Source organism: Eulemur rufifrons, chromosome 29 (genome assembly GCF_041146395.1).
Source record: "Eulemur rufifrons isolate Redbay chromosome 29, OSU_ERuf_1, whole genome shotgun sequence".
NCBI classification, from domain to species: Eukaryota; Metazoa; Chordata; class Mammalia; order Primates; family Lemuridae; genus Eulemur; species Eulemur rufifrons.
The window spans coordinates 100334147-100355537 of NC_091011.1; the positions used below are offsets into that span (position 1 = coordinate 100334147).

Consider the following 21391-nt stretch of genomic DNA (forward strand, 5'->3'; position numbering starts at 1 on the left):
CGTGCTCACAGCACGTCTCCACTCGGACTTTGCACCGGTGTGGGAACAAGCCCGACGGGGAGGTGCAGCGGCAGCTTCCGTGCACTGCGTCTCCTCCCGCCCGCGGGCAGAGGAAGGGCAGAGGCCGCGCCGGCGCTGCCGACCGTGCACAGGGAGCTCGGCACACGGTGCAGGGTCCGGCTTCGCCGCTGCACGTACCTGAACCGGGGCACGGCCGACGCAGGCAGGAAGGACATCAGCATGAACAGGGGTGTCCTGCAGCGATCGTCCTGTCAGCATGAAAGGAAAACAAGACAGGGAAGGTTAGAGAGCCTCTTCACACTGACCGGCAAAGGTGCTCGGTGAGAACCGCAGAAGTCCTCCCAGTGTCCGCAGGGAGCACCAGCCAACCTTGTGCTTGAGGGGCAGAGAAAACTGCCTGACCAGTATCATCAGACTTGACCTAACACGTTACAACTTTGCAAGTCGCTCTTAAGCCCCTGCTGTGTACCAGGTACGGATCTAGATCCTGAAAATACATCAGTAACCAGAACAGACGAAACCCCATGTCACCATGGAAATGAGTTTATCAGAAAAAATTTAACTCTGTACACGTGGCATCCTGAACATAAGAGAAGGAAACTCTTCAGAGAGAACTTCATACAACGATCCAGAGTACGTCTGGAAAACAGCCTGGTCTGGTGGGAGAGGCACGGCAGAGCCCAAACCCAACAGCTGTCCCACACAGAGGAAGCGGCTGCACTCACTCTGCCTCTGCAGGAGGGACGAGGCTGCTGGGAGGGCAGAGTGGACTGTCCCACAGGAAGCCCTCGCACGTGCTCAGTGCTCAGTATGCTGTAGCTGTGTCACTGTCACCACAACGGTGCAGTACACAGTGGCCCGGCCTCCACCAGGAACACTAAGAAATATTCTTGGCCGGGCGCGGTGGCTCACACCTATAGTCCCAGCACTCTGGGAGGCCGAGACAGGAGGCTCACATGAGGCCAAGAGTTTAAGAAAAGCCTGGGCAATATAGCAAGACACTGTCTCTACAAAAAATAAAAAAAATAGCCGGGTGCAGTGGCACGCGCCTGTAGTCCCAGCTACTCAGGAGGCTGGGGCAGGAGGGTCACTTGAGCCCAGGAGTTCAGGCTGCAAAGAGTTATGACTGTACCACTGCACTCCAGCCTGGGCAACAGAGCGAGACGACCATTTTTTTCTTAAAAAAAAAAAAAAAAAGTATTAGCTGGGAGAATGAGAAAATGGTGAATCCTACAGGAAACAGAAATAACAATTTTCCTGAAAATATACATGACACCAAAACAGGCTCCAAATCAAAAGGTATCTGTAATTAATTTGTATTCAGTTACAGGGAACCTGCCCTTACCCCTCAATCCCAATAAAGGAAGAAAATATTTCCCCAATGTCGCAAGCAAACTGAGACTCACAGCCAACTCCACAGTGTGGCTCGAGTGTCATCTCCGCACTTGGAGGGGACACGGTGTTCCCTGAGCTCCTAGCAGCCGCCATGCCTCCTCCCAGAAACACTCGGAACGGAACCTGGACCCCACCTGGGCCTCGAGGCCACGCTGCCCATCCACCACCCACCCGTGTCCTACGTGAGCTTCCGTGCTTCCTCCGACATTTCTGGAATAACACTGGTTTCTCAGCCCAAGGTAATTATTGGAGCTTTTTAATTTACTGGTAAATTCGGCAACTAAGATGATTTACCTTCGCAGACAGGTCATGCTCTCACCTCAGGGCCGACAGTCACAGAAACAGGTGAGGAGCTCGTGGCCCCAGCTCGTCGGGGGGCAGGAGGGAGCCGAGGGGCACCCGGGAAGAGAAGGGTGGGCCTCAGACCTACGGCCTATGCTTAAACCATGCTTTCTTCATAGTCGGGAATAAACTTGCATTTTTACCTGTAGTCTTTTTTTAAATTTGGTCTGAAATGTGGACCTTCCTTCTGAAGAAAAAGGTCAAGGAATGAGAAGGCTCCCTGCACCCAGATGGAAATCGCCCACACGGAGCGTGACGGACGAGCCCCCTCGAGACCCGACTTCTACAGATCTATGCAGCCACGTCCGTGAGAGCCACGGACAGCAAGTCCACAAACCACGGCAAGTGTGTGAGGTACTTTGTGTGTTACTGGCTTGGTTTGCTCCGTCCACAATACATGTCTATCTCAGACATCATGCTGAGCACAACAAATATATATAGCTTTCTGCCAGTTGAAAGTTAAAAAATTATTTTTTCAAAAAAAGGAATCACACCCATGGCTCTGTTTGCCCCAACACCACGGACACACTCGGTGTCCTCAGGGACACGCCTGCTTCCCGAGTGCCCTGTGACGCCTCCGTGCAACCGCCCAGAGCTGGCGCCGACCTGCACTTTCACGCTCCCAAAACCCTTTCTCACGCTCCCCACAGCGAGAGGGGAGAACGGGAGAACGGAGAGGGGTGCTGAGGTCAGGAGGCGGAGACATGCTGTGCGCCCCGCAGGACCGAGAGACTTCGCCACCGCCACCGCAGAGGCACCGCCCACCCTCCCCTCACAAACCGGGGACGGGGACGCAGTTGCAGCCTGAACGCGCCTCGCCTCGCTTCGCAGGAGGGCGACGCTCACCTGGAAGACCTTCAGGTACTCGGGGAGGACGGCGGCAAACTTGTTGACGGTGTACGCTTGGGCCTCCCTGTTGCTCTCCAGGCTCCTGTGAATGCTCTTCCAGAGGATCACGACGACCTCCAGCAGGCCCGCCATGGACGCCACGTCGTGCACAGACAACGTCTTGTCTAGACCCTGAGACACAGGTGACGTCACTGCAGAGAATCTAACCATGACAGCTACCGAGAGGTAACGGCGCTCTCGCTAACATGCGGCTCAGAATCGGAGACAGGAAGCAGAGGTGCAGAGAACACCAAGTCTGTCATCGTGTCATACGTGATTCCCTACTCTAGACTCTCGTAGGGAAGTGAGTTTGTTCTTAAAAGCCAGCCTACTCACAGGTTCTAAAGATGAGGACAAAAGAGATTAAAATAACAGAAAAAAGCCCACTCAACAAATAACTTCCAAATTAACCCTACATCTTTTGCTTTTTTCCTTAGCTCTCCCTTACGTGTCAAATTTACCCTATATCCTTTAAATTAACAGTTTATCCGAACTAAAACTCTTCTAAAAATCAAAATGTATAAGTTATCGTTTCTATCTAGGAATGCAGCACTATAAAAACCACGCCTTTTCTTTCTGTGTCTTCTGACTTGTTAACAGATGTCACTCAGTACGATGACGCCCCTGCACTCCAGCCATGCAAGAGCGAGACCCTGTCTCACCAAAAAAAAAAAAAAAATCACTAAAAAATCATGCTTTAAAAAGGGCTTATGGGGGGTGGGGAGATGTTACTTTTCACCCCAAGCCTCAGTGCGAGTGGGGGCACCCCCAGCCCACGTTCCTCGCAGCTGCAGACGCCCCTGTCAGCGCAGCCGCCCGCAGTCTGGGAGGACTGAGCACCACGGACCACAGTCGTGGGCTTCTCTGGTTTGTTTTAGAAGAAATGCAGCCACTTCCGTCTTCCCGAACTTAGGCTGCCGGCGTGTGGTCATCCCTGCTCTGGATGTTCAGCTTGAGCCACAAGGGGACTCTAACAACGCCCCTGCTCCCCAGAGCGGGCAGCCCCACAGCGAGCCACGCGCCCGTCACTGGGGAGGGACGCGCTGGGGCGGCCTGCTGGGGACTGCAGTGCACAGCCCAGCAGTCTGCCAAGTGACCCACACTGGCCATTTCCTGAAAGGAGCGACCTCAACACAGAAAGGATGATTTCGTGTTAGGCTTTGGTATTTTTGTGCTGTCTACGCTAACGTGATGGAACAAGATACTAGGAGGAAAAACGAATTTGATTAGTAAGGGCTCACGGACACAGTGTACTTTCCATAGAAAGTATCTCAACGTGCACTTATGCTTTGAAACGAGTCATGGCCAACCCGACCACAAAGCAAAGACACCGCTGACACCGTGGCCACGACCAGGAGGGCAATGCCCGGAGCAGACTGACAGGGGTGTCCTCTGACCCAGCGGGGCCCCCACGACCCAGGGTCGGCATGGCAGCCCCTGTCGCCGCCGACTGGCATGAGGAAGCCATGCTCCTCCCTGTGAACATTGTTGGAGGAATGTGCTGAATTCCTAAGTGACCATTCGTTAAATAAGAAGCCAACTTTTTATTTTAGCAGAGAACATCTTTGGTTTTTAGTATACAGCAATGAGAAAAAGTTACAGGACCACTCTAAAAATGTTTTCTATGAGCCACATAGATGTTCTTAGAATGAGAACAGCTACATGACAAATTCCATGTTTTCTAATATAGTTTACAATACAGCTATGTATTCCTAAACCCCTGTCAATCTGGAATGAGAACATCTATAATGGCAAATAATGCTTTTCTTTTTGCATAGAATACAATGGACCTACATACTTCTAAATGTTTGTCTTTTCTAATGGTTCAGAAATTGACCTAAAAAGTTATAATGCAAGGGCCTCATCATGCAGTGAACACAACACATGTTTCACAAAGGATAAACTTCGTTTTGTGATTTTCCTTTAAAGTCCAATTTTCTTGTCTACTTGGGCACTACAAAACGATCCAAAAATTTTACTTTAGATGTCCATAAGCATTAAGAATTTATTATAAGCTTAAGATACTGCTTATAAGTAATAAGTGTGTCTAAGTCTTAAATAATTGTTTTCTTCCGACCAAACTGGGGACCTGGGATGTTTCCAGCAGAATCCCAGGCAGGGGCTTTGAGTGACACCACACCCACCGAATCATAAACCACGGAACACCCGGAAACCAGTCCAGTCACGCTGCACCCAGGCCCAGTCCAGACACACAGAGAAGTTTTCTCTCCTATGTTAAATCCTACTCCAACTCCAAAATGAACTACAGAGGGCACACAGCAGTTCTTTCAAAAACATCGTTTACGAACTTCCAAAATAATCTGTTCGGATGACAGTACCGAAGCACTAAGTGGGAAATACAACATCCCCGACACAGGGCCGTGGAAAGGACGTCGCTGCCACGCCCGACTAGGCGTCAGCTCTACTCACGCTCACGTTCTCCTTCTCGCCGCCCCCGTCCTCGGGCTGCGGCTCTCTCATCACCCGCTGGATGCAGGCGCTCAAGCAGTGGCGGATGACATGGATCAGCTTCGCTACAACGTTAAGATGATCAAGAATTTGTGTTTCCTCTACAAAATTAACTTTCTAATAGTAAAATTATAATCCAAAACAGTTGAAAGCAATTATTTCCAGGGAAATCATTAAAAAAATGCATTAAAGCGTGAAGCTTATTAACTTGACAAACACGGAACATGCACAAAGCGTAGCGCGTGGCGGGCGCGGTGGCTCACGCCTGAAATCCCAGCATTTTGGGAGGCCGAGGCGGGAGGGTCGTTTGAGGTCAGGAGTTCAACACCAACCTGGGCAACATAGCAAGACCCCGTGTCTACCAAAAATAGAGAAGTTAGCTGGGCATGGTGGTGCGTGCCTGTAGTCCCAGCTACTCGGGAGGTCGAGACGGGAGATGGCTTGAGCCCAGGAGTTTGAGGCTGCAGGGAGCCACTGCAGCCCTCTAGCAGGGCAAAAGAATGAGACCCAGTTTCAAAAATAATAATGATAATAAAAATTTAAAAGTAAAGTGCACCGTGCTTTGGGGGGACACATCACAGGAAGTGAGAACCCGCAGAGCCCAGTACCTATGTTGGTGCAGGCCGTGTGCTCGTGGGCGTACTGGTAGAACTTCCTGGCGGCCGCGTGGTTCATCTGCACCAGCGTGACGCAGCGCTCGCACCAGACCTCCTCCGGCTGGTTCACGGGCAGGAAGGAGTTAAATACGAGGCTCACCAGGCGCCGAGACACAGGTCGAGCATCGGTTTCCAGACGAACCAAGATATGCTCCATGGGGCAGATCTTCCAGAACTGCACAGAAAGCACACGCGGAGGGAAACAACCGTTGTTCCTGAGATCCTGAAAACAGCCTAAGCAAAATGTCTAGAGCATGCCGGAAAAAAGAACTGATTTTTATATTCGAGAAAATTCCTCTCAAATCAGTCAGAATAAATAAATCTGCATTTTAAGAAGTACCAATGCATAAGGCACCCAAGTGTAAGGCTGTTGGAGGGTCGGTTATTATTTAGCATCATTTTTGATGTATGGTAAACTCTCAAATGGTAACTACGATTATCAATCTAACACTTTGGAAGTTTCTAACGCACCATAACTTTTGGCCTGTTAACGTGAAAAGTAAGAAAATGTGCGACAGTGTGGACAGGGACACTCCCGGGGCAGCACTGCCGGGCCCCTTTCCAACCCCCCCTGCCCAGACTGTCCCAGACGCCGCAGCCAGACAGCCTGCGCAAGTCACAACTGACCAGTGTCCCTCTACTAAAAGGACCCCAAGGTGCCCACAGAAAGCACCAAACTTCTGAGCAGCAAATTCAAGACCAGAGAAAAATATCACAGAGTAACAGAAAGGAAACATCTCAGGGCGCCACGTTAGCCAGCCCCTACCTGCAGGGCGGGCCACACCCCCCCATCGCTCCAAAGACCGATTCCTTTCCAGGATTTTCAGCTGAATCTTCCGCACCAGCATTTAGATATCTTCACCTGGTTCCAACCCTGGAGCCCCTCCACACGCGCACACACGCACTGGACGTGAACTCCTGCCCCCGTCGGCCACGCTGAGTGCTGCGCCCGCTGCTACCACCCGGCCCACCCACTGAAGCTGTTCTCCCCAGGGTTGTCCTGACCTCGTGCTGCAAATTCAAACGGCCCTATCTGTGCCCTCAACTTAAACAAGGTCTCTGCAGCTCCTGATACTGTCCTTATCTCCTCCTGAAATGCTCCTGGGACACTCGGGCACTTCTTGGCACTGCTGGAAAAGCTAATGGCATGGAGACAATAACTCACCCCACGTCCCACCCACACTGGACACTGTTGCTCAGATCCTCCCACTGGGGAGACAGAGCATCGATCGCCCCAGGGCTTCAAGCAGCCACAGGGAAGAGGACAGAGCAGCCGCTCCCAGCGCTTGTGCCCCAGCAGCGGGGACAGGAGTGTCCCACCGATGGAGCTCCCACGCTGACCGAAGGCTTGGAAGCCAAAGGCAGCGCTTTCACGGTTTAAGAGAACAAGAAAGAGACAAACACCAGGACTCCCATTCTGACCGTTGTAACATCTCCAACTCCAGCCTGGGCCCCTTTCTGCCCAACCAACACGCGCCAACCCAGATCGAGTACTTGTGGGTGAGAGGCGTCAGGCTGTGACCTGAGTCACACACTGCAGAGCTGCGGTGACAATGCTGCCAGCACTTACCCTTTCCGGAAACACCCAGGTGTGCCAAGCACTAAACCAAGTGCTTGTGCTACTACTTGTGGTGCTACGTACTCATAACCCCCCAAACGCAGGCCTCAGGAGGCTCTGCACCCCCACTCCACAGCCAGAAACAGAGGCTCAGAGCACCAGCACAAGATCGCAATGCTCTCGTCTGTTCTGCGACGCTGCCTCTCCGCACCACAGAAAGGAACAGAGTTGAGGCACGCAGGCCACGCACAGCTGCAGAATCAGAGGAAATGCAGGCCGGGGGCGTTGCAAGCCTGTGGCGACAGCTACTGGGGAGACTGGAGCAGGAGGATCGCTTAGGCCCAGGAGTTCAAGGCCAGCCTGGGCAACGCACCCAGACCTGGTCTCTTAAAAAAATAAAATGAAGTAAAGAAGTAGACACATCAGAGGGAGGGAGTTGACATCTCCTGGCCCTCTAAGCTCTACCCAGTGCCTGGGCCTGCACAGCTGACAACGGAAATAGGACAGTGCAGCTCTCATTCCTTCCGAAGCCACAGGCAGGAAACCCTTGTCTGGACCAACGTGCCAATCACCACGCCACGCACAGCCAGGGCCTGGCAGCCCTGCACGGCACTGCCCGGGTCCCTCCTACCCTGGACGACGCCCTCCCAGTAGCTGCAACAGCTAACCTGCCTCCTGTCGGCCACCGTGCCAATCGCGCCCTCTGTGACCTCAGCTCTCAGGCAGATTAGCTTGTACGCCCATCACAAACCTCCCCAGAGACCTCCCGGCTGCTGGCTCTGCCTTGCGCTTGCGGGGGGAGGCCTGGCATGCAGACGTGCTGCGCTCCCCTCTGCTCTGACGCCTCACGTCGCTCTGCCTCACCCGGCACCACCCTGGTTCTCTCAGGTAGACCCCCACTACTAAATTACAATTGCCATCGCCATCCCCCCACCAGCGATTACCTCGAAAATCCTCTGCAAACGGAATTACACTTCAAACACAACACTAAGCCAAACGTTTCTCTTCCAGATTCAGAACTAGTTCTAGGCTACTGAAACAAATGCCATCAAAACTGCAGTCAGGGCCGGGCGCGGTGGCTCACGCCTGTAATCCTAGCACTCTGGGAGGCCGAGGCGGGTGGATTGCTCAAGGTCAGGAGTTCGAGACCAGCCTGAGCGAGACCCCGTCTCTACTAAAAATAGAAAGACATTATATGGACACCTAAAAATCTATATAGAAAAAATTAGCCGGGCATAGTGGCGCATGCCTGTAGTCCCAGCTACTCGGGAGGCTGAGGCAGTAGGATCGCTTAAGCCCAGGAGTTTGAGGTTGCTGTGAGCTAAGCTGACGCCACGGCACTCACTCTAGCCTGGGCAACAAAGTGAGACTCTGTCTCAACAAAAAAAAAAAAAAAAAAAAAAAAAAAAACAAAACTGCAGTCAGCTTCTTTGTGGAAAGTGACACGCTGACTCCAACATGTATGTGGAAGGCAAAGGACCTAAAACAGCCAGAGTTTTGAAAGGACAGCAGCAAAGCTGGAAAACGGGCCCTGCAAGACCTGCTGGAAGACGCAGCGTCAGGCCGCACGGCGCTGGCAGGCAGAGCAGCGGAACAGGGCACAGCCCACAGCCAGTGATTTTCAACAACGCACCAAAGAAACGCAAGTGGGTTTAACACGGGGTATTCACACCACATAGATCACTTAAAATATCTTTGGTTTTTTCCTAACATAAACAAACTTGGGGGCCGGGCATGGTGGCTTACGCCTATCATCCTAGCACTCTGGGAGGCCGAGGTGGGAGGATCTCTCCAGCCAAGAGTTTGAGGCCGCAGTGAGCTGTGTTGACACCGCTGTACTCCAGCCCAGGCAAAAGAGATCATCGCAAAAAACAAACAAAACAATCCACAGATCACAATGCAAACAGCATAAAGCAACATCTGCTACATGCAGTGACAAGGTGTCATCATTCCTGTCCCCGGACTTCCAATCCCCTCACCTCAGGCACCTACTACTAAGTTGTTGTTCTCTTCCAGGAACATGTGATCTGTATCTGAGCAAATGCACGTTCCCCATTTCACATGGCGGGTAGCACGCTATGAACACCCCCACACCGCACTTTCATGCTTATGCCTCTCAGGGTACAAGCACACCCCACACAAACGTCCTCTTCCTTCAGTGCTTCTCCTGTGAATGCGCAAGTCTGTCTACACTCACGGACACGCCAGCCTGCTCCTAAATCCTGCAAACATTTTAAAATAAATTTCCGAGAACTATCCTGTAGAAAAAGAAAGCTCACAGTGGTACCAGGTAATAATGAATTCAACAATATTATAACCCACGTTTTTAGCCAAACGTTGAACAGCACTAGAGCTAAAAGAGCACCATCACTTCAGCCGTGGCTGAAATGCCAACTGCACATCTGTACAGCGAGCTCCTCCTCCCGCGACCGAGAGTCCACTGCTCAGCGAGCTCCTCCTCCCGCGACCGAGAGTCTACTGCCCAGCGAGCTCCTCCTCCCGCGACCGAGAGTCTACTGCCCAGCGAGCTCCTCCTCCCGCGACCGAGAGTCCACTGCCCAGCGAGCTCCTCCTCCCGAGACCGAGAGTCCACTGCCCAGCGAGCTCCTCCTCCCGCGACCGAGAGTCCACTGCCCAGCGAGCTCCTCCTCCCGCGACCGAGAGTCCACTGCCCAGCGAGCTCCTCCTCCCGCGACCGAGAGTCCACTGCCCAGCGAGCTCCTCCTCCCGCGACCGAGAGTCCACTGCCCAGCGAGCTCCTCCTCCCGCGACCGAGAGTCCACTGCCCAGCGAGCTCCTCCTCCCGAGACCGAGAGTCCACTGCCCAGCGAGCTCCTCCTCCCGCGACCGAGAGTCCACTGCCCAGCGAGCTCCTCCTCCCGAGACCGAGAGTCCACTGCCCAGCGAGCTCCTCCTCCCGAGACCGAGAGTCCACTGCCCAGCGAGCTCCTCCTCCCGCGACCGAGAGTCCACTGCCCAGCGAGCTCCTCCTCCCGCGACCGAGAGTCCACTGCCCAGCGAGCTCCTCCTCCCGCGACCGAGAGTCCACTGCCCAGCGAGCTCCTCCTCCCGCGACCGAGAGTCCACTGCCCAGCGAGCTCCTCCTCCCGCGACCGAGAGTCCACTGCCCAGCGAGCTCCTCCTCCCGCGACCGAGAGTCCACTGCCCAGCGAGCTCCTCCTCCCGCGACCGAGAGTCCACTGCCCAGCGAGCTCCTCCTCCCGCGACCGAGAGTCCACTGCCCAGCGAGCTCCTCCTCCCGCGACCGAGAGTCCACTGCCCAGCGAGCTCCTCCTCCCGCGACCGAGAGTCCACTGCCCAGCGAGCTCCTCCTCCCGCGACCGAGAGTCTACTGCCCAGCGAGCTCCTCCTCCCGCGACCGAGAGTCCACTGCCCAGCGAGCTCCTCCTCCCGAGACCGAGAGTCCACTGCCCAGCGAGCTCCTCCTCCCGCGACCGAGAGTCCACTGCCCAGCGAGCTCCTCCTCCCGCGACCGAGAGTCCACTGCCCAGCGAGCTCCTCCTCCCGCGACCGAGAGTCCACTGCCCAGCGAGCTCCTCCTCCCGCGACCGAGAGTCCACTGCCCAGCGAGCTCCTCCTCCCGCGACCGAGAGTCTACTGCCCAGCGAGCTCCTCCTCCCGCGACCGAGAGTCTACTGCCCCAGCGAGCTCCTCCTCCCTCGTAATCAGCACCTTTCAACCAATGACGAAGTGCTTACTGGGTGCCAGGTAGGTGAATATTACATGCAATGGTTCAATACAAACTTGTACACGTGATAAAAATACAACACAAGGTGGGGTTGCTGACATTAATATCTGTACAAAGAAAACACACATTGGCAATATTTCTAAAACATCCAACTAAAAACACCAAACAAAACATTATGACCCGTGCAATTGGTGAAACACAGCAGTCATAGGTTTCGCTGAGACCACTCGGCCTCTGGGGCAAGGACGGCCCACCCCGGTCTGAGGAGCCCGCGCGCTGCTGACCCACCTTGGCAGCCCGCACGGCCTTGATCTTCAGCAGCATGTCCACGAAAGCCACCCTCACCTTCTCCGAGCTGTCGTGCAGACTGTACCTGAGCGCGGGCAGGAGCTGCTCCAGCAGCGGGTGGCTCAGCCTGTTGTCCAGCACCATCGGCAGACACTGCGGGGGGACACGCGGGTCACAGGGCGCTCGACGAAGGAGCCGTCTCCACTAGAGCTACCAGGGAGACAAACGTGCCCATAGAAAATGACCTCTCCTAAAACGCTGTCATGTAACAAGCAACCTCTAATGATTTAGTGCAGCTTCAACAACTGAAAGAAACACAGAACTGGCCGGGCGCGGTGGCTCACGCCTGTAATCCCAGCACTCTGGGAGGCCGAGGCGGGTGGATCGCTCCAGGTCAGGAGTTCGAGACCAGCCTGAGCAAGAGTGAGACCCCCGTCTCTACTAAAAATAGAAAAAAAAAAAAAAAAAAAAAGAAACACAGAACTGCCGGTAGTGTGGCCTCCAAAGACACTGCATCCAAGAATCCTCTAGTATGTTTTTAGAAAGAGGGTCTGGCTCTGTCGCCCAGGCTGCAGTGCTGTGGCACAGTCATAACTCACTGCGGCCTCAACTCCTGGGCTCCAGCGACCCTCCTGCCTCAGCCTCCCAACGTGCTGGGAGTACAGGCGTGTGCAACTGCACCCAGACCCTTCTATTTTTTTTAACAGCACATAAATTCTCTGTATCTCCTGACTTGCTATTGCATGAACACTGAGGGGCAGACCTCGGTGTAGTTTAACCCCCGCACCCCCGGGCTGGCACACGGCGCCCAGACCGGCAGGCAGTGCTCCTCTGTGGGACGGGGGGGCGACGTGGCCCGTCCAGGCCAGGCTGAGGCCAGGGCCCAGAATCCGAGCTCCTGCACTCCTCAGGCTCTACGGCCTTTTCTTCTCAGTTATTAGGACAAATACTTTTGAGATTCTTATTAAAGGTACATACAGTATGCCATAAAAGTATATTTTACTGTATAATTTTTTTTAAATTTTGCCAGGCGCAGTGGCTCATGTCTGTAATCCTAGCACTCTGGGAGGCCGAGGCAGGCAGAGCATTTGAGCTCAGGAGTTCCAGACCAGCCTCACTGAGCTGGTGCGGAGACCACATCAGCGAGGGCGGTGGGGATGCTGGGGACCCACAGAGCAGGGGCAGCCTGGCCCCTGCATGCTCACCAAGATGCCCAGCGACCCCCCTCCAGAGCTGGAAACCAGGCGCTGCGTCAAGCGCCACCAACACCAAGGCCACGAGCTCCACGGCCCAACGGCCCAACCCACGTGGCCTCATTTTGTGCTGCCAGACCGAGGACAGGTTTACACATGTGCCTTCGCTCCAGGACGTGGCACAGAGACAGAAAAGGATAAATCCAACAATGCTGGGACCCTGCCCTCCACACACTAAAAACTACTTATTTCAAATAGCCATTATTTTGTGTGTTGAAATACTTTTACTTTGGTTTTTAAAAGCTTCCCTTTGGATATACAGTAAAAACGTCAACGGTGTTATCTCCATGGAATAGGACCGTGGGTGATTTCCACCTGTCTCCTTCTCGCTGTTTCCTGACTACTCTATGGGAAGCCAGTGCTGCTGGCACAACTCTGAAACTGCACCTTGAAGACAGAACAGCGCACGTCGGCGGAGCTCGTGTCGAGTGCCAGCTCCTCGGTCACCTTCTTCAGGAGGTCGACGAGAATGGTGGGCGGCAGCATCTCCCAGTACTTGGCGGTTATTTTGCAAACACCAAGGACCCCTGTGGAGCGGACCATCGGGTAAGGGTCTTCTAACAGGCTCTGTAGGTAGGAGGGGAAAGGCTTGAAAACCTTAAATCAGCTCCCTTCACGTCCAAGTTTGCTGTACACGTTAGCACTTTGGGGATTCACAACTTAACGACAGGCACTTCAAGCTACAGAAATGTACAGATTCCTGGATCTCAGCGTGTTTAGGAGAACCAGCCCGAAACCGTGGCGCCTTGATTGCCGCGCCCCATCTGCAAGGCTTTGCTGAGGGCAGGGCCTCGGGCCGCTCCTCACGCAGCGAGGTCTGCAGACCAGCCGGCACGGCCCACAGGCACCGCTCAGGCATCACCCACAGGCTTGCCTGAACCGTACGCGAGCTCTGCTCATTGCACTGTCCAAAGCTTTACAGTAGGCCAGGGCACAGAGAAGTGAAGGAACTTGCCCTAAGTCACACAGCTATTACAGAGGCACAGTGGACTCAAACCCTGGGGTCCTGACACCAGAGCACATGCTCTACCCACTAGGTGACACCCCCTCTCACTGAGGAAACAATAAGAACACACGTAAAATGTTTACAACCACACAAGGTAGCAACTAAATGTCCCAGAAGTGACTAAGAGGAAGAGAAAAGGACACCGCGGGTCCACACGGTTGCAGAAGGTCCCAGGACAGAACAGGCCTTTCTCAGAAGGAAGGACCAGTCTGGAGCGCGGGCCGTGGGCAGAGCGGGCCGTGGGCAGAGCGGGCCGCACGGCGGGCCGGGGGACACAGGGGACGGGGGACACACGAGCGCCAAGCGCCCACCTGCACAGGGCCGAGCCCACAGACGCCCGACCACACAACACACGTACGTAGAGTTCCTCAAACTGCCTCTGAATTTCACCATCCATCTCAGCTGCCCGGAGGTTTGGGTCCCTGACAGGAAAGGCTTCAACAAACAACAGCGCAGCGTTGGAGCGAACTTCAGAGTTTCTGGCCTGTGATGACAAGAAGTACTTCAGAATCCAGACAGCTAACATACAAAGGCCCAAGTCCAGTGTTCCCAAAGTAACACTTTGATTACTTCAACACACTTATTTACAAATAAAAACATAACACTTAAATTGACCGAACTTTGGAAAGCCTTCCCTAAACTAAGCAGAACTCTCCATTCAATGTCAATAGATTACTTAAAAAAAAAAAAAAAAAAAAAAAGAGGCCGGGCGCGGTGGCTCACGCCTGTAATCCTAGCACTCTGGGAGGCCGAGGCGGGTGGATTGCTCAAGGTCAGGAGTTCGAGACCAGCCTGAGCGAGACCCCGTCTCTACTAAAAATAGAAAGACATTATATGGACAGCTAAAAATCTATATAGAAAAAATTAGCCGGGCATGGTGGCGCATGCCTGTAGTCCCAGCTACTTGGGAGGCTGAGGCAGGAGGATCGCTTAAGCCCAGGAGTCTGAGGTTGCTGTGAGCTAAGCTGACGCCACGGCACTCACTCTAGCCTGGGCAACAAAGTGAGACTCTGTCTCAACAAAAAAAAAAAAAAAAAAAAAAGAAAAAGAAAAGAAAAAATCAGCTTCCTTGCTGCAAAGCCCCCTCGTGTCACGAAGAAACGGTCACCACTGCGTCCCCACAGAGGACGCCAGGCAGCCCCTGCCCCCACAGGTGTCCACTGAGCCTCCGGTTCCCCCCCAGCACGGTGCCTTGAAACACCTGTGCAGTCAGCACCTCACTCATCCAAGTTTCCAGTTAAATGGACCCAAGAACTGCTTTTGATAAAAGAAAAAAAACATTTTTCCAAAATTCCACAAAGCACTCAGTCAAAAATCTTACTTTTACAACCCAGTTAACAACTCTGAATTAGAGTTGGCTGGACTCGCAAGCACGACTGGGGCACTCCACACAGGGACAAACGGTTTCAAGCGCGTACCTTTAATCCTCGCCAGAGGATGGGTTTGTACAACCTATAAAGCATCTCTTCCACTCCCTGGCGGACTTTCTTTTGATGGTGAAAGTAACTCAGCACCTAAGGGCCAAAAAACAGAGATGACAGAGAAGACAGACAGGCTGCAACGCTGCTTTTGAAATGGCCGACCCAGAGGGGGCTTGTTCTCCCCCCACAGGAGGCCCCGACCCCACGTCACGACCATTCCCCGACAGGACACAGAACAGCACTCTACACGCTGAGGTAAAGATCAATGACCCCGAGCTACACAATGGTTTGGGTCCGGTCTCCACTGTCTGCCAACAGCCACATAACCTCAGCGTTGGCCATCTGACCCCTGACCCTTCAGGGTGGCACAGAAAGGTGCGGGGAGGCATCTGCCTGGGTGGTCCCAAGCCCCCTCTGGTCCAAACGCTCTGACCGAGCCTCTGTCTCAGCAACTCACAGAGCTCGGCTGTGGCAAGACACGGCAGCAAAGGAGGAGCCACCACAGGGCCCCTCGCGGCACGAGCTGAACCTCCCGGAACTCGCGAATAACTGAAACGCCCACTCCCGTAGATTCCTGTCCTTTCTTCCTCTCCAGCCAGAACCTTCCAGCAATTCCTTATAGATGCTTATCCCCAGCATCAACCACCTTTGCCTGACTTCTTTAATTCCCACTCTAGGAGCTAAAATTTATTAGCGAAGAATGGAAAACTTTTAGAATTGAACAGGCTATGAAACAGCCCTGGCCGGGCGCAGTGGCTCGTGCCGGCAAACCCAGACTGCAGGAGCTGCGGTCGGACACGGCACCTGGCACGGTGGGACTCGGTCTCCTGAAACCAAACAAAAACAGCAGCCCGTCCCAGCCCGTCCCTTAAGTGAGCTGCTTGTATCAACTTCACCCTGAAAGACCCAGCACCTGGAGATTATTGATTCTGATTATTATTTTGGAGCTTTTAATGATGGCGATCTTGGTCTATAGCCTGCCTTTCTGTGCATAATACGATCCGAGTTTCGGTATTGGTGGTGTGCTCGCTCCACAGAAAGATTTTCTTTGCCACATGCCATAATATTCACTCTTTTACAGTGTACGATTCAGTCGTTTGTAGCATATTCAGAGTTGTGCAACCATGAGTGGCCACTAATTCTAGAACATCTTCATCAATATATCAGGATTTCTACCTTCAAAGGATGTGTGAAGAACTACATGAAGTTTCTTTCAGCATATCAATAAGATAATGTATCAGATAACTTTAATACTTGTCAAATAAAAAACAATTTGAGAAAGAAGCTATAATGTGTTATAAACGTTAAAAACAATTACTTCAAGTCCAGTAATACATTTCACTTGAAAAGTGAAATTTAATATCCTTCTTTTGAATTATTTTTGTGCTTTTTTCCATAAACTTACCAAATAGCTATATCTATACTTATAATACCTTAATTACTAAAACTACCACAACAAGAAATAATATATGAAAAAAAGTCATTAGTTATTTGGTACCAAGAGTGAAGCAACTATGTCAAATTTTTTGTGTAGTTTAATATGATGCAATTCTTTATTACTAAACAGAATTTGAAACACTAAATTAAATATGTGAAATAAATAACCCAAACTGACTACAACTAAATAAAGCCACACCGGGATTAGGAGAGGGGTGGAGGGATTCATTTAATATATTTAGCCTAAATATATAAAATCATAATTTTTAAACCCTCTGGAAAATTCAGTGATCTAGATAAACCTGAGTTCTTAATCCTTGGGTAACAAACTAAATCATCAATGATGTCAAATGTTTTCTTATCCATTCAAAATTAATATATTTATATCATACATATAGTAATCTCACTACACAAAAAACAAAGAAAGAGGCAGTCTTTATCCACTTCGCTTCTTGACTGGTGGTTGCTACAACCCACAGCAGCAAGCGCGGCTCCCTTGGACTCTGCGACCACCAGATCTGCTCAACTGCGCCCAGCACTCAGACCCCGCCCAGCACTCACACCCCACCCCCCGCCTCCCCTTGCCGGGACCACCACGCTCACTCCAGCACCTGCCAGTGCCGTGACAGCCAGGGTGGCGCCTTCTTTAGTCAGACCACTCACACACGTAAGGACAAAATTCCTACCTACATTCTGAGATTACCTTCTAAAAACAAAACATCTTATCGAGAGAAAGTATAGAAACATTTATTCCATTTGGTTTTCAGAACACCAAAATGGGAATTTAATGTATAAAAGTAACTAATAAAAATAATTTCAAACATCCTCTAAGATCTTTGAAACAGTAATAGTGGCAAAAAGTGATGATTCCAAGGTCGGGCGCAGTGGCTCATGCCTGTAATCCTAGCACTCTGGGAGGCCAAGGCAGGAGGATCGCTCAAGGTCAGGAGTTTGAGACCAGCCTGAGCAAGAGTGAGACCATGTCTCTACTAAAAATAGAAACAAATTAACCGGACAACTAAAAATATGTAGAAAAAATTAGCTGGGCGTGGTGGTGCATGCCTGTAGTCCCAGCTACTCGGGAGGCTGAGGCAGGAGGATCGCTTGAACCCAGGAGTTTGAGGTTGCTGTGAGCTAGGCTGAGACCACAGCACTCTAGCCTGGGCAACAGAGCGAGACTGTGTCTCAAAAAAGAAAAGTGATGATTCTAGAAATTCTTTGGTCAGAGAACTGAATTAAAGGTTGCTCAAATAAAGTACGACTATCTTAACAACAATATACCTGTGCTTTCCTCACTGAAACTTTCGTGGTAGGAATAAAACTGCCAGACACCAGATATCAAGATCCTGAGCAGTCCCTCTGACAGATGCCTGTGCAAGCTGAGTGTAACCCAAACAGTGATCTGAAATCACAACGGAGTAGACAGTATTTCAGCAACAGTCTGCTCACAGCTGGTGCGACGACGAGCCCGGCTCACCTCGCGCACTTTGGAGTGTACTGGGGACTTCCGTGGAAGGTGGATCCCGTGGAACATGAGGTCCTGGATGCACTCGGTTTCGATCGTCTGAAATGACAAATGCAAGGCAGGGCGCTGGGCACGCGGTCCTGCAGGTGACCTGACAGGCCGTGCGGCGCTCAGCATCGCGTGTCTCACGGGGAAAAGCCTAGATCCTTTCACCAGAGATTTCTTATTCTACGTCCACACTTCTTGGAACTCCTTTAGTTTTCATATGCCAAGGAGAACGCTTAGCTGCGTCTATCTCAGTTGACTGAATATCAAATCTGTGCCAAACGGCAAGGCAAGTTCTACCCGCCACTCGCAGCCATTCAAATCCAAGTCCAGAGACCGAGGGAGTGGCGCGTGTGGAGCCCCGCTGCGTCCCCACAGCCCTGGACAGCCTCCGGAGACCGAACCTGTTCCAGATGCCTCCCCAGAACCGAAAGAGAGCTACCCCCGCGGTGGAGGCCGGATTCCAGACCAAACCAGACCTTCTGGGGCTGCCGCTGAGAAGGGCTGGTCTGGGCCAGGGTGGGAGCTGCGGAGTGCGGCGGCTGGGGAGAGGCCAAGCCCCCAAGAACAGCCCAAACCCCAGCGGACCATGGGGTCTGTCACCCCTCTGTGTCCCCTCACACGCACACAGGACTTGCACAGCCTTAGGGAAGGACCCAAGCAAACACTGCTGTGAATGTTAACCTGCTCCATTTACCTCTGAAAATCACCTTAGTCTGAAGACACCGATAAATCTTAGCATCGCTTAACGTGGGACAACCACGTGGCCTGTGGCCTGGAGGAAGCAGGAGACACACACACTAGCTGGCAAGTTACTGGGCCATGAGAATTGAACCCAAACCTTTAGCGCTAACTACCAGAACGTGACATTCTAGAGGACAACTGACCCGCTTTCTTCAACATGTCGATGGCACAGGTTCCAAGAAAAAGAAGGGGTGGGGCATGTGCAGCCTGAAGGCCACACTGTGGCCCTCTAGGTCCCTAAGTGACGTAGCAAACAGAGGTGACATGAGGACCTGAACAGCACTGTCCAGCAGAAACAATGCGAGCCACAAATGCCATGTCCCATTTTCTAGTGGCCACATTAAAAACAGACAAAAGAAACAGGTAAAATTATTTTAATAACATAGCTGTCCCTCGGTACCCAGGGGGGATTGGTTCCAGGACTTTCCTTGGACACCGAAGTCCACAGGCGCCCAAGCCCGATACAAAGTGGTGCATTTGCACGTAACCCACCCACAGCCTCCGTACACTCTGAATCATCTCTAGATTACTCATAACACATGATACATGTAAACAGTTATTACATTGTACGTCTAGGGAGTAATGACAAGAAAAGAAGTCTGTATGTGCTCATTTTTCCCCGACATGTTTGATCCACAGTTGGTTGAATTCATGAATGCGAACCCGCAGATACGAAGGGCCAACTGTATTTTGTTTAGCTCAGTAGATCCAAACCACTATCATTTCAATTTGCAATCAGCATTTTTAGAAAGTATTAGTGAGACATTTCATATTCCTTTTTCCATATGGTGTGTTTCTTATACCTGCAACACTTCTCAATTCACACTGGGCACGTTCCGAGTGCCCAACACCCCCTGTGCAGGACAGTGCAGGCCGACAGCTGCCCCGTGACGAAAGGCACAAGCTCAGCTTCCCACGGCCACCCCAGTGGGCAGCGCCACGCTGAGCACCCGCGAGAACTGGATGTCCTTCCCGCCACACAGACGCTCTTCTCTGGCTTTAACTTGACAGGGCACACGAACACAAGTCTTAACCCTCCTTGATTACTTATTTAGTAACTAAAATCAATAAAAGTAAGTGTTAATAAAATTAAAATACCTCCAATATTTTCCCTGAAGCCTTTTTCCAAGCTCTGAAATAAATGTCTGCGATGTGTACCATCAAAGACCTATTAAAAAAGACCAAAATATTATAATGTAAGTTTAAAGAATTATACTTTTAACCTGTATCACTGTAGTTACTCTCCTACCCCAGGGAGGAAGGAACTCGGTTTAGATTCGTGCTTCTGCACGGTCTCTGCGGAGGTGTGTTGCTCATATCCACCTGTGGCACAAGTAGAGCTAAAGAGTCTGGGGAAAGGAAACAGAAGTGACAATCTACTTCATTCTCCTCAGCCAAGGCTTGCCCGGAACTTTACTATTTTCTGTGAAATTATGAGAACATAAGTCCAAAATAAAAAAAATTTAAACACAAACAAACTTTTGACTTGGAGTCATTTTGGACTTTCCAGGCTACTAACTCCTCAGGTATAGAAGTCCTAAAATACTAGAAACGACTTTAGAATCACAGACATTTAGAATCTATTAGTTCAACCCAAAATATTCTGAAGATGAGGAAACATGAGAAAGTGATCTAGTGTATAGCGGGAGCTTTGCAATCAGGAGTCCAGAACCGAATCCCAACGTGGTACCTTCACAGCTACCTGACAGTGGAGAGTCAATAAGCAGAGCCCTCGAGAGACGGCTGTGAGGACGAAACCTAGAAGGCAGACCAAGCACTGCACAGCCTTCCCCTCGGGGCACCTGGACCCTGCAGGCTCCGGCCCCCCAGCCACACAACCCAGGCCAGATTCACTCAAAATGTCATCGGAAGTCCCAGTGACATGGCGTTATTGTCAGTGGGGCTGAGATTTAAGTAGCAAACAATTTGACTGTTTAAAGAACTACCACAATTTAGGCTGGGCACGGTGGCTCACGCCTGTAATCCTAGCACTCTGGGAGGCCGAAGCGGGTGGATTGCTCAAGGTCAGGAGTTCGAGATCAGCCTGAGCAAAAGTGAGACCCCCGTCTCTACTAAAAATAGAAACAAATTATCTGGCCAACTAAAAATATATATATGGAAAAAATTAGCCAGGCATGGTGGCACATGCCTGTAGTCCCAGCTACTCGGGAGGCTGAGGCAGGAAGATCGCTTGAGCCCAGGAGTTTGAGGTTGCTGTGACCTAGGCTGATGCCACAGCACTCTAGCCCAGGCAACAGAGTGAGACTCTGTCTCAAAAAAAAAAAAAAAAAAAAAACAAGAACTACCACAATACAAAAATCTTAATTTCAATGGTCATTACTGAAAAATGAATGATTTCCTACAGAAGGAAAAAAACTATCCAATAATACAATGGTACAAAGTAAGCATGAATAATACTAGCATGAATAATAATAAGCATGAATAATTATAATTTCTAAAGCTTCCAATACATTAATATAACTTTTAAAAGTCATACAAGGCCAGATATGGTGGCTCACACCTGTAATCCCAGCACTTTGGGAGGCTGAGGCAGGAGGATCACTTGAGGCCAGGAGTTCGAAACCAGCCTGGCAATATAGTGAGACCCCCATCTCTACAAAAAAATAGAAAAAATTAGCTGGGCATGGTGGTGCCTATAGTCCCAACTATTCAGGAAGCTGAGGCAAGAGGATC

At 51.4% G+C, this 21391-nt stretch overlaps 1 protein-coding gene across 1 annotated transcript in view; it reads right to left on the bottom strand.

The window, feature by feature from the left end:
- Positions 1 to 21391, bottom strand: part of NCAPG2 (non-SMC condensin II complex subunit G2) — a 56519-nt gene that overhangs the window by 22268 nt on the left and 12860 nt on the right. The window contains exons 9-18 of the mRNA XM_069462719.1: positions 19796 to 19865; positions 17921 to 18007; positions 15004 to 15099; positions 13944 to 14069; positions 12967 to 13146; positions 11327 to 11479; positions 5724 to 5946; positions 5077 to 5180; positions 2605 to 2778; positions 199 to 269 (exon numbers count right to left, since the gene is read on the bottom strand). Of these exons, the coding sequence (XP_069318820.1) occupies positions 199 to 269; positions 2605 to 2778; positions 5077 to 5180; positions 5724 to 5946; positions 11327 to 11479; positions 12967 to 13146; positions 13944 to 14069; positions 15004 to 15099; positions 17921 to 18007; positions 19796 to 19865 (1284 nt within the window). The remainder of the gene's footprint in view (positions 1 to 198; positions 270 to 2604; positions 2779 to 5076; positions 5181 to 5723; positions 5947 to 11326; positions 11480 to 12966; positions 13147 to 13943; positions 14070 to 15003; positions 15100 to 17920; positions 18008 to 19795; positions 19866 to 21391) is intronic.